Source organism: Choloepus didactylus, chromosome 9 (assembly GCF_015220235.1).
Source record: "Choloepus didactylus isolate mChoDid1 chromosome 9, mChoDid1.pri, whole genome shotgun sequence".
Lineage (NCBI taxonomy): Eukaryota > Metazoa > Chordata > Mammalia > Pilosa > Megalonychidae > Choloepus > Choloepus didactylus.
In genome coordinates, this window is record NC_051315.1 from 95,581,899 (window position 1) to 95,600,693 (window position 18,795).

At 36.1% G+C, this 18,795-nt stretch overlaps 1 protein-coding gene across 15 annotated transcripts in view; it reads left to right on the forward strand.

The window, feature by feature from the left end:
- Window positions 1-18,795, forward strand: part of NBEAL1 (neurobeachin like 1) — a 281,631-nt gene that overhangs the window by 121,699 nt on the left and 141,137 nt on the right. For 13 of the 15 annotated variants that reach the window (XR_005218944.1, XM_037850425.1, XM_037850424.1 and 10 more), the window contains 7 exons: window positions 10,466-10,552; window positions 12,670-12,753; window positions 14,443-14,541; window positions 14,630-15,210; window positions 15,969-16,101; window positions 16,724-16,843; window positions 18,176-18,479. Coding sequence is in view for 14 of the 15 variants with exons in the window: in XM_037850425.1 (XP_037706353.1) it covers window positions 10,466-10,552; window positions 12,670-12,753; window positions 14,443-14,541; window positions 14,630-15,210; window positions 15,969-16,101; window positions 16,724-16,843; window positions 18,176-18,479 (1,408 nt within the window). In the remaining variant the exon portion in view is untranslated. The remainder of the gene's footprint in view (window positions 1-10,465; window positions 10,553-12,669; window positions 12,754-14,442; window positions 14,542-14,629; window positions 15,211-15,968; window positions 16,102-16,723; window positions 16,844-18,175; window positions 18,480-18,795) is intronic. The other 2 variants (XM_037850432.1, XM_037850428.1) reach the window with 1 other exon arrangement.

The following is an 18,795-nucleotide window of genomic DNA, read 5'->3' on the forward strand; positions in this document are numbered from 1 at the left end:
CACATGTTTGTCTGATGTAGTTTTGAGCTCTTTGATTGGGTGCATAAACATTTACAATTGTTATTTCTTCTTTGTTAATTGTTCCTTTTATTAATTATACTTTCCTTTTTTGTCTCCTATGACATCTTTGCATTTTTTAAAATTCATTTTATTGAGATGTATTCACATACTATGCAGTCATACAAAATAAAGCATACATTCAATTGTTCACAGTACCATTACATAGTTGTGCATTCATCACCAAAATCAATCCCTGACACCTTTGTTACCACACACACAAAAATAACAAGCATAATAATTAAAGTGAAAAAGAGCAATTAAAGTAAAAAAGAACACTGGGTGCCTTTGTTTGCTTGCTTGTTTGTTTTTCTTCCCCCATTTTTCTACTCATCCATCCATAAACTAGACAAAGGGGAGTGTGCTCCATATGGCTTTCCCAATCACATTGTCACCCCTCATAAGCTACATTTTTATACAATCGTCTTCAGGATTCATGGGTTCTGTGTTGTAGTTTGATAGTTTCAGATATTTACTGCTAGCTACTCCAATTCACTAGAACCTCAAAAGGGTTGTCTATATTGTGCATAAGAGTGCCCACCAGAATGGCCTCTTGGCTCCTTTGGAATCTCTCTGCCACTGAAGCTTGTTTCATTTCCTTTTGCATCCCCCTTTTGGTCAAGAAGATGTTCTCCATCCCATGATGCCAGGTCTAGATTCCTCCCTGGGAGTCATATTCCATGTTGCCAGGGAGATTCACTCCCCTGGGTGTCTGATCCCACATAGTGGGGAGGGCAGTGACTTCACCTGCCAAGTTGGCTTAGGTAGAGAGAGAGGGCCACATCTGAGCAACTAATAGGCATTTGGGAGGAGGCTCTTACGGATGATTATAGGCAGGCATAGCCTCTGCTTTGCAGCAACAGTCTTCCCAAGAGCAAGTCCTGTGGTAGAGGGCTCAACCCATCAAACCACCAGTCCCCTATGTCTGTGAGCACATCAGCAACCATCGAGGTGGGGAAGCGCAATACCCCTGCATTCTCTACCAGCTCCTCAAGGGGGCTCTGCATATTTTTTCATTGTTTTTTTCATTTTTCTTTTTTTTTTAATTAACTCTTTTTTTTTTTTAAATCAACTGTATAAATAAAATTAAATAAAACATACAATAAAAAAAATTTCAAACAAACCCTAACAAGGGAGTAAGGAAAAAAGACAGCTAACCTAAGATAACTACTTTACTTCCAACATGTTCCTACTCTACCACAAGAAAATAACCTAATATAGCAACATTTCTGTGAACTTGTTCCTACCATACCCATCAGAAATTAACAGACCACGGTCATTCCTGGACATTCCCAGAACATTAAATTTGCCCACCATAGCTTATCTGTTCTTATTGGGTTATCATTCCCCCTTCCTTAATTGCTCTTTATCACTAGTTCCCCTACATTCTACATTATAAACCATTTGTTTTACATTTTTCAAAGTTCACATTAGTGTTAGCATATAATATTTCTCTTTGTGCCTGGCAGCCATTCTAATCGGTGTTAGATGGTATCTCATTGTTGTCTTAATTTGCATTTCTCTAATAGCTAATGAAGCTGAACATTTTTTCATGTGTTTCTTGGCCATTTGTATTTCCTCTTCACAGAAGTGTCTTTTCATATCTTTTGCCCATTTTATAATTGGGCTGTCTGTACTCTTATCATTGAGTTGTAGGATTTCTTTATATATGCAAGATATCAGTCTTTTGTCAGATACATGGTTTCCAAACATTTTTTCCCATTGAGTTGGCTGCCTCTTCACCTTTTTGACAAATTCCTTTGAGGTACAGAAACTTCGAAGCTTGAGGAGTTCCCATTTATCTATTTTTTCTTTTGCTGCTTATGCTTTGGGTGTAAGGTCTCGGAAGTGGCCACCTAATACAAGGTCTTGAAGATGCCAATTTATGGTACTGTCTTTTATATTGAGATCTTTGATCCACTTTGAGTTAATATTTGTGTAGGGTGTGAGGTAGGGGTCCTTTCTCATGCTTTTGGATATGGATATTCAACTCTCCCAGCCCCATTTGTTGAAAAGACTGTTATGTCCCAATTCAGTGGCTTTAGGGGTCTTATCAAAGACCTGTCGGCCATAGATCTGGGGGTCTATCTCCGAATTCTCAATTCAATTCTATTGATCAATATGTCTATCTTTGTGCCAGTGCCGTGCTGTTTTGACAACTGTGGCTTTATAACAAACTTCAAAGTTGGGGAGTGTAAGTCCTCTGACTTCGTTTTCCTTTTTTAGAGTGTCTTTAGCAATTTGAGGCATCTTCCCTTTCTAAATAAATTTGATTACTAGCTTTTCCAAGTCTCCAAGGTAGGTTGTTGGAATTTTGATTGGGATTGCATTGAATCTGTAGATGAGTTTGGGTAGAATTGGCATCTTAATGACATTTAGCCTTCCTTTGTCCATCTTTTAAGGTCCCCTTCTATTTCTTTTAGTACAGTTTTGTAGTTTTCTTTGTATAAATCTTTTACATCTTTGGTTAAGTTTATTCCTAGGTACTTGATTTTTTTAGTTGCCATTGAAAATGGTATCTTTTTCTTGAGGGTCTCTTCCCTTTGTTCGTTTCTAGTGTATAGAAACATTACTGGCTTGTGTGCATTAATCTTGTATCCCACTACTTTGATACATTTGTTTATTAGCTCTAGTGGCTGTATCGTCGATTTCTCAGGGTTTTCCAGATATAAGGTCATATCATCTGCAAACAATGAAAGTTTTACTTCTTCCTTTCCAATTTGGATGCCTTTTATTTGTCTTGCCAGATTGCCCTGGCTAGCACTTCCAGCACAATGCTGAATAACAGTGGTGACAGTGGGCATCCTTGTCTTGTTCCTGATCTTAGAGGGAAGGCTTTCAGTCTCTCACCATTGAGTACTATGCAGGCTGTGGGTTTTTCATACATGCTCTTTATCATATTGAGGAAGGTTCCCTCAATTCCTACCTTTTGAAGTGTTTTTATCAAAAAAGGATGTTGGATTTTGTTGAATGCTTTTTCAGATTCAATTGAGATAATCATTTGATTTTTCTTTTTTGATTTCTTAATTTGTTGTAATACATTGATTGATTTTCTTATGTTGAACCATCCTTGCATGCCTGGAATGAACTCCACTTGGTCATGGTTTATGATTTTTTTAATGTGTCTTTGGATTCGATTTGCAGGCATTTTGTTGAGAATTTTTGCATGTATATTCATTAGGGAGATAGACCTGTAGTTTTCCTTTTTTATAACATCTTTGCCTGGTTTTGGTATTAGACTGATGTTAGCTTCATAAAATGAGTTAGGTAGTGTTCCATTTTCTTCAATGTTTTGAAAGAGTTTAAGTAAGATTGGTGTCAGTTCTTTTTGGAAAGTTTGGTAGAATTCCCCTGTGAAGTCATCTGGCCCTGGGCATTTATTTGTGGGAAGGTTTTTGATGACTGATTGGATCTCTTTGCTTGTGATTGGTTTCTTGAGGTCTTCTGTTTCTTCTCTGGTCAGTCTAGGTTGTTCATATGTTTCCAGGAAATTGTCCATTTCCTCTACATTATCCAGTTATTGGCATACAATTGTTCATAGTATCCTCTTATAATTTTTTTCATTTCTTCGGGATCCTCGGTAATGTCACCTTTCTCATTCATTATTTTGTTTATATGGGTCTTCTCTCTTTTTGATTTTGTCAGTCTAGCTAGGGGCTTGTCAATCTGGTTGATCTCCTCAAAGAACCAACTTTTGGTGTTATTTATCCTATTTTTTTTTTCTCTATGTCATTTATTTCTGCTTTAATCCTTGTTTTTTCTTTTCTTCTACTTGGTTTAGGATTCATTTGCTGTTCATTTCCTAGCTTCTTCAGTTGATCCATTAGTTCTTTGATTTTGTCTCTTATTCCTTTTTAATATATGCATTTAGTGCAATAAATTTCCCCCTCAGTACTGCTTTTGCTGCATCCCATAGGTTTTGGTATGTTGTGTTTTCATTTTCATTTGTCTCTATATATTTAGCAATTTCTCCTTTAATTCACTGATTGTTTAGGAGCGTGTTGTTTAACCGCCAGGTATTTGTGAATTTTCTAAGTCTCTGATGGTTATTGACTTCTAATTGTATTCCATTGTGGTCAGAGAATGTGCTTTGAATAATTTCTGTTTTTTTAACTTTATTGAGGCTTGTTTTATGTTCCAGCATATGATCTATTCTGGAAAACGTTCCATGAGCACCAGAGAAGAATATGTATCCTGGTGATTTGGGATGTAATGTTCTATATATATCTGTTAAATCCAATTCATTTATCAGATTGTTTAGGTTTTCGGTTTCCTTTTTGGTCTTCTGTCTGGTTGATCTATAGGAGAGAGTGATATGTTGAAGTCTCCCACAATTATTGTGGAAACATGAATTGCTTCCTTTAGTTTTGCCAGTGTTTGTCTCATGTATTTTGTGGCACCATGATTGGGTGCAAAAAGATTTATGATTGTTATTTCTTCTTGATGAAGTGCCTCTTTTATTAGTATGTAGTGGCCTTCTTGTCTCTCATAACATCCTTGCATTTAAAGTCTATTTTATTGGAGATTAATATTGCTACACCTGCTTTCTTTTGGCTGTAGCTTGCATGAAATATTTTTTCCATCCTTTCACTTTCCATTTCTTTGTGTCTCTGTGTCTAAGAGGAGTCTCTTGTATGCAACATAGTGATGGTTCATATTTTTTGATCCATTCTGCCAATCTGTATCTTTTAATTGGGGAGTTTAATCCATTTACATTCAATGTTATTACTGTGAAGGCATTTCTTGAATCAGCCATCTTATCCTTTGGTTTATGTTTGTCAGATATATTTTTTCCCTCTCTCTTAATGTACTTTATTGTACCCATACTGAATCTCTTTAGTACTGAACCTTTCTCCATATCTCTCTCTCCTTTCTTTGTTTCTCTGTTGGTAGGTTTCCCTTTAGTATCTCAAGTAGAGCAGGTCTCTTGTTAGCAAATTCTCTCAGCATTTGTTTGTCTGAAAATTTAAGCTCTTCCTCAAATTTGAAGGAGCGCTTTGCTGGATAAAGAATTCTTGGTTGGCAATTTTTTTCTCTCAGAATTTTAAATATGTCTTACCACTGCCTTCTCACCTCCATGGAGGCTGCTCAGTAGTCACTACTTAGACTTATGCTGTTTCCTTTGTGGTGAATTTCTTTTCTCTTGCTGCTTTCAGAACTTGCTCCTTCTCTTCTGTATTTGACAGTGTGATCAGAATATGTCTCAGAGTGGGCTTATTTGGATTTATTCTATTTAGAGTTCCCTGGGCATTTATGATTTATGTATTTATGGTGTTTACAGGATTTGGGAAATTTTCCCCAACAATTCCTTTGAATACTGTTCCTAGACCTTTACCCTTCTCTTCCCCTTCTGGAACACCAGTGAGTCTTATATTTGGATGTTTTATATTATCTATCATATCCCTGAGGTCTGTTTTGATTTTTTTTTGTTTTTTTCCCCATACTTTCTTTTGTTCTTTCATTTTCTGTTCTTTCGTCCTCCAGGTCACTAATCGCTGTTCTGCTTCCTCTAGTCTTGTACTGTGAGTATCCGGAATGTTTTTAATTTGGTCAGCAGTTTATTTCCATAAGATCATCTGTTTTTTCATTTACTCTTGCAACTTCTTCTTTATGCTCTTCTGGGGTCTTCTTCATGTCCTTTATATCCTGTGCCATGCTCTTCTTCATGTCCTTTATATCCTGTGCCATGGTCTCATTGTTCATCTTTTGTTCTTTGATTAATTGCTCCAAGTACTGTATCTCCTCTGATCTTTTGATTTGGGTGCTTGGGCTTGGGTTATCCATATCGTCTGGTTTGTTCATATGCTTTAAATTTTGCTGCTGCTTTTGGCCTTTTGGCATATGCTTAGCTTGATAGGGTTCTTTTAGGATTTGTAGACCGATTAAAACCCTTATCTCTAATTTGTCAGATCTACATCTTTGTGGAGAACACTTTCTCTAACCAGCAGGTGGTGTCCGCGAGCCGCTTATTCCCCTCAAATCAGTTCTCCCCCACTTTGTCTTTGTGGTGAGTGGGGATGTGAGTTTTATGGGGTGCAATTGGTGCACCAAGCTTGCGTGTGTAGTTGGTATTGCTTGCCCTGTATATGGGGCATGTGTCTGAGTGGTTGGGGTGTGGGGGGCTCTAACAATCAAATCTTCCTGGTGTTCCTGGAGATTTAAAGCTGCTACAATACTCTAATCCTTCAGTTCAGTCTCACCACAGTTTGTCTCTGCCACTCACTCACAAGTCCTTGGTATTGGCGTATGGCCCCTGAGACTTGCGAGTGGGTCCCTCTTCCAAGCCATGCACCCCCCGGGTCCTCTGTTGAGGGATGACTGTGCTGTCATAGGTGAGCACCGTCTCCCCAGGGCGGTTCTGGGTTGCAGGACTATGTAGGGGCATTCCCAGTCTGCTGAAGGGGTGGCTGAATGGGGCGTGTTAATTCACACAGCTCTGCCTTCCCAACTCTGGGACAGCAAGCTGAGGGTATGGGAAAGGCTAATGTCCATGCCTGATTTTGTGGTGTGTGCATGTGTTGTTGAAACACTTCCCGTCACACTGGGTTGTCTGGGGCAGCTCTGGGCTGTGTAGCCAGCATCTGGCAGGAATGTTCCCTGACCACCAGAAAGACGGCTGTGAGGGGATGCCCTCCTTTTCTTGGGAAGTTGTGGTGTTTAGTGAATTTTCTCAGCCAGTGGACTTATTGCCTTATATCTTAGAGCTCTCTTAGCTCTGCTCTTGTCCGGGTCCAAATTGCAAGTCTTTGAGGCTTTCTCTAATAGGCTTCTTAGAGTAATTGTTTTAGAAAAAAATAAAAAGATTTAAAAAAAAGAATGAAGGGCCCTCCTTGCAGATCTAATGGGCTATTGAAGTGCTAAGAGACAAGGAGATTAGGTCCATTAAGGAAGGATCCAGGGAGCAGAGAAACCGGTTTTTCAGACAAAGAAACTGGCCTTCTGAATTTGCATATGAGCTTGACTCTGCCTGAGCTCTGCCCTTCCTGTTCTATGTTCACCAGAACTCCAAAAGGTCTCCACTTTTACTTTTCGGTTTTCCTTGCTCTTTTTGCTATCCCTGTCTCCTCTCCACTGGGCTGGCTGCTCCCAGATTCTCCGGTGTCTGGTCTCAGTCTGTCTATCTTTGGAGTCTGGATCGGTAGAATGAGTTTCTGGTAAGAGCCTCAACTGCGGTTCTGCCTCCTCGTTCCCAGCACTGATGGCCCCTCCTCCCACGGGACTGAGCCTGGGAGGGAGAGGCACGGGTCCACTGGCTGTGAAAACTTACAGATTTCACTCCTCTCAGCTGTTCCACACGTTCATGAGTGTTGTGTGAAGTATGCCCAAAGTCAGTTTGCTCTGCGGTGTCCAGTCCACACAGTTCCTGGCTTTCTACCTACTGCCCTGGAGGAGTAACTAAAATGTACAGCCCACCACTCCGCCATCTTGCTGGCAAAAAACAACTTCTTTGCATTTAAAGTCTATTTTTTCCAATGTTAGTGTAGCTGCCCCAGCTTTCTTTTGGTTGCAGTTTCTGAAGCATATTTTTTTCCGTCCTCTCACTTTCAGTCTCATAGGATCTAAGATGAGTCTCTTCTAAACAGCATATGGATGGATCATACTTTTAATCCATTGTACCAGTCTGTATCTTTTAATTGGAGAGTTTAATCCATTCGTATTCAAAGTTGCTACTGTGAATGGAGTTCTTGAACCAGCCATCTTATCCTTTGGTTTTTAGTTATTCGTTCTATTTTTCTCCTTCTCTCTCTTGTTTCTGTTAAGTTACCCTTACTAGTACTCTTCAGCTCTGTGCCCTTCTCCTGACCTCTCTCTCCCTTCTTTTTTTCTCAGCTCATAGAGCTCCCTTTAGTATTTCTTGCAGGGCAGGTCTCTTGTTACCAGATTCTCTCAGCTTTTGTTTGTCTGTGAAAATGTAAAACTCTCCCTCAATTTTGAAGGAATGCTTTGCTGGATAAAGAAAACTTGGTTGGCAATTTTTCTCTTTCAGAATCACAAATATGTCATGCCACTTCCTTCTGGCCTCCATGATGCCCACTGAGTAGGCAGTAGTTAGTCTTATGTTGTTTCCCTTCTATATGGTGAATCGCTTCTCTCTTGCTGCTTTCAGAACTTTTTCCTTGTCTTCAGCATTTGAAATCTGATTTAGTGTATGTCTCAGAGTAGGTTTATTTGGATTTATTGTATTTGGAATTCACTGGGCATCTTTGATTTTCATAATTATGTCATTTAGATGGTTGGGAAGTTTTCCCCAACTGTGTCTTGAATCACTCTTCCTAGCCCTTTACTCTTCTCTTCTCCTTCTGGGACACCAGTGATTCTTATGTTTGTTCGCTCATGTTGTCCATCATTTCTCTGAGATCCATTTCACATTTTTCAATTTTTTCACCATTTTTTTCTTTTGTATGTTTGCTTTCAGTTACCCTGTGTTCTAGTTCATGTATTCTTTCTTCTCGCTTTTCATATCTACTGTTGTGTGTCTCTAGTATATTTTTAATTTTATCCTCAGTGTCTTTTATTTCCATAAGGTCTGCTATTTTTTTATTTACTCTTTCAAATTATTCTTTATGCTCATCTAGAGTCTTCTTGATTTCCTTTATGTCTTTATATATCTCATTGAGGTTGTTTTAGAGATTTGTTTGTACTTCTTTAATTAATTGCTCCAAATTTTGTGTCTCTTCCGGTTTCTTAATTTAGACGTTTGACTTGTCCATTTCTTCTAGATTCTTCAAGTGCTTTGTGATTTTCTGTTGACTTTGGGGCATTTGCTTGTTTTCATAAGATTGTTTTGGGAAATGCAGGACTATTTGAGCCCTCATCTATGATTTGGAAGAGCTACAGCTTGCTGGAGTGCAGTTTCTCAATCCTACCTGCAGACGGCACTCTCAAGCCAGTCTTTCTTGAACTATTCTGGTGCAGTAGGCATAGTCCAAACTTGCCAGGGAACCAATCAGCGCACTGCTTTTTCATGTGCTCTGGGGACTGCCTGTTGATGCTGCTTTGTGGGCTCTGAGCAGTTAGCCGTGGGTGTGCTCAAGCACACCTTGTAGATAGATCGTGCCCTGCTCCCTGCCCGTTGTGACCCCTTGAGTCTCTGGATTTGGGAGGGGATCCTGATCATCAATATGGTGCCCTTTCCTTTCCCTGCCTCTTAATGGTGCACTTCCATGGGGGTGGAGCAAATGCTCCCTCCCAGGTTCCCTCACTGGAGCTCCCGACCATCTGGCTGTGGAGGATCCACCTCCCCAGCTAACTGCCAAGGTAGGTGCACAGGAGTGGAGAGCCACTGCTCACTCCCTTGCCTGGTGGCTTTCTCGCTGCTGCCAGCCCGGGGGACATTCCTGACCATAACAAACTCACCCTGTCCCTCAAGGTGCTGTCACTGTTGCGTTTTTGTTGGTGTTCCTTCCACATACTGTGGGGGACCCTCTATGGCTGGTCACACCCTAAAACCGCCGCCTTAGCATCCTCCAGCCCCTCTCTAGTTACTTCCATGGAGGAGAAGCCTGTTCGACCTCACTTACTGCGCCATGTTCATGGAAGTCCCCTATCCAGTTTACTTTCCATAGCATTATTTCAGCAAGTAACTGAACTTTTGTTTTCTCATTTCTAAAATGATTGAACTTCTGAAGAAGTTCCTAAGAAGACCTTTCTAAGAATATTCATGATTATTTCCTTTGTAAGTATTACTTTCTCCGTCTTTCACTTTCAGTTAAGTTGTTTCCCTCTTTACTCAGACCATGTCTGAGGCCCTTTGGGATGCTGATTTTGTATACTTAGCCAAAATACTTGATACTTTTATTTCTTCTCTCAGCAGACAGCAATCCCCATGTGTTTCAGAGATAACAATCCCATTCAGGCTTACTAGTATATAAAATAATATAAATTGAGCTCATCTCTTGAAGACTTTGGAGAATACTGTTATTGAATGTTTTAACAAAGCATGTGGGAAATGCTGCACACTGACCTCGCTTGTCAAAGCATACATTACCATATTTGAGACTGAGAAGTATTTCTGAAAAGAACCCTTTCTACTCCGTATTACTTTCTACAGTATCTTTGGTCTATCTCGGTATACTTTTTCTTCTTTTCTATGAATCATTCTCTGATGATTCTTTAAGAATTTAGGAATATTAACTAATGTTAATTATTGCTATTGCTTTTTCTCGTAATTTGGAGTTCCAAGAGAGAAATATATCATATATTAATTAGTTTTTAAAGCATATGAACTAATATTAATTGGTAATAAAAAAACCAAATAGTTATTCGTCGGTTTCTGAAAGTGGTATAATTCACAAGTGGATTCTTGGGCTTATTTTCAAGAGACATGGAAATCATTTAAGTTTCATTTCCACTTATAGGTAACAATTTAATGTTCTCTCTCCATTATTCTTGTCTCTGTCTTTAACAGCTATTTTTAAATACTAACAATAAGGTGGCAGACAAGAACGAAAAAGACCTTGCCAACAAATTACTGACAGAAATGAATGAGTACCAGGTATCTACAAAACATGCATCTTGTTTCAGCTGAAGTCCAGAATCAGTCAATGGGAGTAACCATTCCTGTACTTTTTCTTCTTGTGATTTAAAATACACAAACATTATCTAATTCTTGTTAATTATTTTTCAAAATTATTTAAAAGTAAAAATAAAAAATTGCTTCCTCCTAAAGGATAAATATATTGAAATCTTGGTGGTTGACATAAATGATATATATAGAATTCCAACCTTTTATATATATTTGTGTGTATGAGTTTGAAGAGATCTGAAGTACAGGAATGGGATCCCAATGTCAATACTGTCCACCTGGTGTTGACTTCATATTTTGGGGGTCTTTCTTTTCTAAGCACTGTGGTATTTGGGGACTTCAGGGCTTGTTTGTGAACATGTATGGTCATTTTTAATATCTGGATTCTTTGCTTCTTGTTTACAAATAATGATTATAATTCAATGGACAACTCAAATCTTAGTGGAAGGGAAGAAGATGATGAATTCTTTGAGTCTTAATTAATTTAGCATAAAACTGTGCTTTTTTCTTTCTTAAAGTCTACTTTATGGTGTAATAATGCAGAAACATACAATTTATGTTACTTTTCATAGTACACTAGGTAATTTATTTTTGAAAAAAATCTACACATAAAAATGTGCTTCATTATTTTTCTTTCCCAAAATGTTTGTGAGAGGGCTTAGATCTTACATTGATGTCTCTTATTAACATTATCTTTATGTCCAGATTTACAAATAGAGCGGTAGTATAAAAAGAGTTATGATAATTCATTACTCTCTATTCTGGATGTTAGATGTATCAGAGTACTTATAGTTTTAGACATCTCTGCAAATGTGAGTCCCTCTTACAGCCTTTTTATATAGATGATTAAAACAATTATAATAGTCTCCTTAGATATTTATGTTAAAATTCCAAATTGTAGATGAAATGAGGTCTTTTAGTGTTTTCATACCTAGTCCTCTTGGATAAAGTCTAAAATAGATCTTATTTATCTGAAATTCTGTTCTATGCATTCAGTAATGTTTATTACACATGAGATATATATATATATATATGTATCATGTGTAACAATATTTATAAGCAGGCAACATCAGTAAAAGCCAGGATTCCAGGATAGTTAAAAATTTGCCTAAGTGTGGTAGAGCTTAGCTTAAAACTACAAAGATCTAAGCAGTCCCCTTTGTACTCACATCTTTTCTGGTGAGTGAGAAAAGAGATAACCCTATTTGTAGATTGTCTAACTTCAGATCATATGAATATGTTCCTGAAAGCAGATTTCAGGGGCTGTAAATTTTTACATATTTCTAGTCCTTATGCTATGATTTCATGATTGACTCAGCCTTATTCAACAGTCACATTCAGTTTTTTTATATTGTTGATGTTATTTATTGCTATAAATACATTGCCTTGAAATTTAACACATCTCTTCTTTATAATGAAGCTTAAACAGCAAAAGACAAAATGAAACTAGTTTTAATTTTTTCTTAAGACTTTTTACATTAAAAGATTGTCTTCTCAAAAACATGACAATGTTTATAGACACATTTTATTTTCTGTGTATGCCTCAAATTCTACATTTTATGTCAAAATAGAAATACCTCATTGTTTTGCAAATATGATTGGTATATGTACATACCATATCAATTATAACTCAGGGTTTGGAAACTAAGTAGACAAGATTATTTTAGCCATCTTATACATACTAATGAAATTTAAGCCTGGTAAGTTCAATCACATTTTTGAAGGGAAATTAAAACATAGTAGAATGTCTAATCATAGACCTCCCTCCCTTCCTCTTGAGATTGTCCATTATTTTTGAAAAGCATGTGTTAAGCTTTTTTTTTTTTTAAACATTTTAATTTAATGAGTGAGTATAACCTTATTCTTCTTGACCTGTTTTATTTTTTTTGTGTAAGTAGGTAACTTTTCTTGCAGGTTATAGTGTTTCAGAAATCCATTTTATTGGAAGGAGAAAGTAATGCATGTTAAATAATTATTTTCTCAGGTTTTCAGAACAAAGGTTTCCTAACTGATTAAAAATCTTAAACCCATTTTTTAATTTCTTTTCTCTCCTCTGCTTCCCACCCCACCCCCCCCATACCCTCCAGGTGTTTCAAGGACAGTTGGATTGTTTGGCTATATCAACCATTCAGGCTTTGACAGCTGTAATGAACAAATCTCCAGCTGCTAAGGTGAAGCATATGTCCCCAAACCTTAAAATGTTATCCTAGATGTACCCATTTTCACTATATATATCTCAAAGTAATACGCATATGGCTTCATACCTGAAATGATGAAATAGTTCACAAAATATCTCATAATAGGAATAATTTTTATGATAATTTTTTAGACAAACTCCTGTGAAACCTTCTTTGGGATTTTTTAAGACATTGGCAAATGAACTGCAAGCTAACAGGGTTTTATAATGTCAGCCAAAGAATTAGAAAGAGGAACACCATTGTTGAAATCTTGAAGTGATTCTATTGTTAGTGAGTATAAAGAAGTTTTGATATCATAGTTTTTCTTAATTAGTAAAATAATCACCCTTTCACTGTTTAGTCAGTTTATGACTAAATATGACTAGAGTATGAACATTTTCCACATGTGACCAGTTCTATCAGCTTGGGACTTTTTTTCAAATTGTGTGGCCATGGGAATTCTTCTTTGGTTGTAAGCACTAACACACAGCATTTTCTTTCTATTCTCATTCACTACCACTAACTCTGTCCTGTTCTTCATCTATGCTAGTCATTATCTCATTGAATAACTCTAATGATTAGTGAGATTATATATGTAAAGTGCTAACCTTAGTACCAGGTATATGGTGTGTATTCAATAATGTGACTATTATAATTATTATAATTATTACTATAATTATAATACTTCATGTCTCACCCTTGTAGTACCATAAATGAATTGATTACTTACTGCTCCCTGATCCATGCCTTCAGTTGTATTCTCTCCTTTCCATTGGTTTGGGTTAGGAAACTCTAATTTTTACCCTAGAGATGCTGCTGTAACTAATGGTTAGGTTCCTACTGAATAAGCTTTGCAACTTTTGCAGGCTGTTTTGGACATGTAATCTCCATTTGTAATAGTTTCTGTAAGAAAAAAATCACTTTGTTCTGAGTAATTGGTTTATGAGTATATTGCTTGTACTCTATTATGAAATTCAAGTGCAAAATGATGCTCAAGTCTTTTTAAATATGAATATTGTTTTTTGACTGTGTAATACCATTGCATGGTTCAAAATTCAAAAGGATATAAAAAGATAACTTTAGAAAAAATATTTTCTTCCTGCCCTTGGCCCACTGCAACTTCCTACACTTGACTTCCCATACACAACCAATCTTATTACTAGTTTTGTTCAAATCTTTTGATTTTATAGTAAGGGTGTATTTTTCTACCTAATTTAATGAACTGCCTAATTTATGGTCTAATTTAATGTCTGTGCTAGGTTTTTTCCTGTATCTTTATGTTTTACTTAATATCTTTGGGTGCCAACCAGTTCAAAAATACATATGACTAAGACCTTCCTAATTGACACTCCAGAAAATTGAGACCCTAAAGAAAGCTGTGAGAAAACTTCTTGCATCCAGTTTTTTTTCTGCATCACTCAAAATTTCTGAGACTTTTAATCTGGTCCTTGGAGGCTGCTTTCTGACACCTGATATCCCTGAAATCTCCTTATTGTTTTCACATTTTGTTTTGCTTTCACCTAATACTCTATTAATGACATATCAAATAAGAAAGTAAAGGAAGTATCATGTACCTAACTGCAAATACCAGAATAAGATTTTTATATGATATAATATTTTTAATACTCCAAAAAATTCAGTCTTTGAAAATGTCCTTTGATTTATTATTTTTACCTCCATTAGGAAGTATTTAAAGAAAGGATTGGTTATTCACATATGTTTGAGGTATTAAAATCCCTGGGTCAGCCATCATTGGAACTTCTTAAAGAACTTATGAATATGGTGAGTTTTTTGACTTTTTAAAAAGAAGTTCTGTTTTCTCTATATCAAAAATGGTAACGTACTTTTTGTCTTTTATGTTGCTATCCAGGCTGTAGAGGGTGACCACACATCAGTTGGAATTTTGGGCATTAGTAATGTCCAGCCTCTCTTGCTTCTTATCCAGTGGCTTCCAGAGCTAGAATCCCATGACCTGCAAATCTTCATCTCTGATTGGCTGAAAAGAATTTGTTGTATTAATAGGCAGAGTCGAACTACCTGTGTCAATGCAAACATGGGAATTCGAATCATTGAAACCCTTGATTCACATTCTTCTCTCCACCGAAATTGTGCTGAGAACTTGATTGCACTCCATGGTTCCTTAGGGAGTCAGTCAGTTAGCTCAAAAGAAATTCGTCGACTGCTAAGATTGCTGAGAGTGGATGAATCTGAGTATATTCACCCATATACTCCTCCTGTGACTCGAGCAATCCTGACAATGGCCCGAAAACAAAGTCTAGAGAATGCACTGCAATATTTCAATTTGTCACATGGTATGGCAGGAATTTCTGTACCCTCCATACAGAAGTGGCCGGGGTCTGCCTTTTCCTTCAGTGCTTGGTTTTGCTTAGATCAGGATCAGATGACTCTTGGCATTGCTAATAAAGGAGGAAAGAGAAAACAGTTGTACAGGTACTGATCCAAATTATGGAATATAAATGAATACTGTCATAACCAAATATGCTGTGATTCTTAAACAGGAAAAAGCTTTTTAAACTTCCAGTTTTTAAATGTACAACAATTTATCTGAAGCCTTGTCATCATTAGGCTGCTTTATATGTTTAATTATAAATGCCTTATTGCTTTCATAATAATAATTGTATATATCAACTATTTTGCTAGATAAGTTCTGAGGCTAGTTTGGAAACAATTTCTTCTTACAAGTAGTATATGAAGGGAAAAGGAATAATAAGGCTTGAAAATGAAAGATGATCTCTCTGTTCCATATATATATTTGTGTGTGCGTTTGGGTGTATACAAAGGACCAGAAAACCTATGCATATGCATTTCCAAACTTCAGTAATTAGGCTAATAATTTTTTTATCTGCCTTGTGATTTTTAAGGCCTTCATTCATGCTTTCTGATAAAAAAAGGTTTATCTAAGCTGACTCGTATTTGGAATAGTTTTGAAGATTTGAAAGTTTATAGTTTTACTATAGTTTGCTAATGAAGTTCCACTCTGTCACCTTTTTAATTTTTTAAACCCTTATCCCCAAAAAGATTGCTAAAAATCCTCTTTGAAACAAAGTTGGACTACTGTGTAGCAGTAGAATTTAAACCACAGGATTTTGTTAAAGATATTCATGTGGGCTTTATGGTTTTGTGTGCTTCAGTGATGATGACAGTGTATACAACTGTTATTAAAAGTTCTGATAGCATATTTTTATTAGTTTTTTTACAGGAAGTGGAATAGGTTTTGAAGCTTTTATTACCCATTCAGGTATGTTGGTTGTGGCAGTGTGCAACAAAAGAGAATATGCAACAGTTATGCTTCCTGACCATAGTTTCTGTGACTCTCTCTGGGTAAGGCTTTAGACCATCACATTTAACTTCTTAGTTCTTTCCTCTAACAAACACACAATTAGATGTAGATATGTCAGGAGTTGTCATCTGCTTTTTGAAAGTGGATTAATTTCCACTTCAAGTTCTTTTTATAATGAAGTCTTGTATAATGAGGTTAACTCCATTACCGTTGTCATCATGAATTCAGCAATAATTGTTCTGCTAAAGAAATGAAAATTAAATGTTCTGATTTCTTTTAAATTTTGTAGAAGTAAATTTGATTTTGAATTTCAATCTAAAATGAGAAAAAACATTTTTAAAAAGAATGCACTTCTGTCATTTTTTGTAAATATAAAATACTCCTCATTGGAGAAATTGGTTCCAAAGAATACATGTAGATTTGGAAAATGCAGAAAGGATACTATGTTACTATTGTGTCAAAATTTTTTAAAATAGACTCAAGTGCTTTTGTGGTACTACAGAAAAAACTTGTTGGTTTGTGAATGTCATTTTAATAAGCATTTAATTACGCTTAAACTTAATCTGTTTACACAGACTGTTTGTAGAGCAATACTATGACATCATCTGTCAGTTACAAAGACAATGTAATTTTACCCATTAAAATGTATGTTCTTCTTTACAGCACAATATAACCATTGTACACTTGCCTGGTAAAAGGCCTTTTGGTCAGAGCTTTGTCTGTATCTATGACAATGGACAACAGAAGGTCTCTGCCCCTCTCAGATTTCCTTCCATGAATGAAGTAAGCAAATTTTACCTACACATGACAAGCTGAATTGATTCAAAGTCTTGAAATTTTTCAGTTTATAAGATTTGTTCTGTTTATTCTATTTATAAGCCCACAAATTTTAAAGTGTCTTCTATGTACTAAGAGAGAGTAAGTTAATGTTTAATTCTGTTAGCCTGTCATTATGAAATGAAGTCAGGCAATAAGTAATAAAGAAAAACAACTCAAGGAAGAGTAACATGTGATTAAAGGCTTGGAAAAAAGACCTGTAACGGGAAAGCCAAATAAACTGAATAAAGCAGACCAAAGGATCATTTAATAGTGCTCTTCAGGGATACTAAATACTTAGAGTTATGATGAACTCTTCTCTATCTCTATAGAATTTGAAGCATTAAAGTAAAAATTTAAAACCTTCACATTGTAGTTTGCTATAAGATGGAATTTATTTACTGAGGTGGTTAAACATTGGTGTAAAAGTTCTTTTGTGAATTTTTTGGATAATTTCAAGATGACCTTTCCTGAAGGTGATTAGATTATTTCTCAAGTAATTCTAGGATTCTAGTAATTTCTGGTGGCTGTTCACCTTGATGACCACTTCATGATAGCCTTTAGTTAGCGTTATTATACTGATGTATAAGTTCTGTTTGTAAATTTTAAGGGGAACATAGTTTTCTCTATTTAAGAATACAGCAAAGTTGTTTAAAAGTTTAAAAAAAAACACACTCCTTAAAACAATTCCAAAATTTACAAAAGGATATACGGTGAGTCATAAATGTAACACATCCAAATCCCACTGACCAAAGGTAACTTTTGTAATGATTTCCTTTTTTTAAATTTTAATTTTTATTGTGGTAATATATATACAGCACAGAATTTCCTTTTTAAACTACTTTTATGCATACAGTTCAGTGGTATTAATTACATTCACAATATTGTGTTACCATTACCACCATCCATTACTGAAGCTTTTCATCACTTTAAACAGAAACTGTACCCATTAAGCAATAACTTCCCATTCCTTTTCCCTCATGCCACCCCAGTAATTGTAATCTACTTTTTGTCTCTACAAATTTGCATTTTCTAGGTATTTCATATAAATGGAATCATACAATATTTGTCCTTTTGGATCTGGCTTATTTCACTCAACGTGATGTTTCCGAGGTTCTAATGATTTCTTATGTACACATATATATACACACATGCACACACCACAGTTCTGTAAAATTGAAACCATTTCTAATTTTGTTTTCTATTTACTTGTTTTATTTTATGTGTAGTTTGATTTTACAAACAAGAATAGATATTTAATTGAAGTTTTATATTTATTTTTGTTTCTCAACTTTTAAGCCTTTTACTTCCTGTTGCATTGGTTCAGCTGGGCAAAGAACCACCACTCCTCCACCATCTCAAATCCCAGATCCACCCTTTTCTTCTCCTATTACTCCTCATCGGACATCATTTGGTGGAATTCTGTCATCAGCCTCCTGGGGAGGAACAATTGAAAAATCTAAATTGATTACCAAATTTATATCAGCTGGAACCCAAGACAGTGAATGGGGATGTCCCACATCTCTAGAGGGTCAGCTAGGATCTGTTATCATCTTCTATGAAGCACTACAGCCTTCTCAGGTGAAGGCATTATATTTAGCAGGTGAGCATGGACAGCTTATAGTTTAATTACATAAAGGTATTTTTCTGTTATGTAGAACAAGATTTGCTTTCTTCATTTGTAATTTATATTTGATCTGAAGAGTATGTTTGTTTTAATTGAAGCTGAAAAGGAAGGAAAAAATCCTACCACACCTTTTGAAGGCATGAATAAAATAAACCTTTGGATTTTACCTCTGCAAAATGAAATATTCCAACTATTACCCACAATACTGCCAGTACTTTTGGTAGTTTTTAATAAATTGATTAAACAAAATATGTTTGTTTTCATTAAAAGTCATATGACTGATTCCAAAATC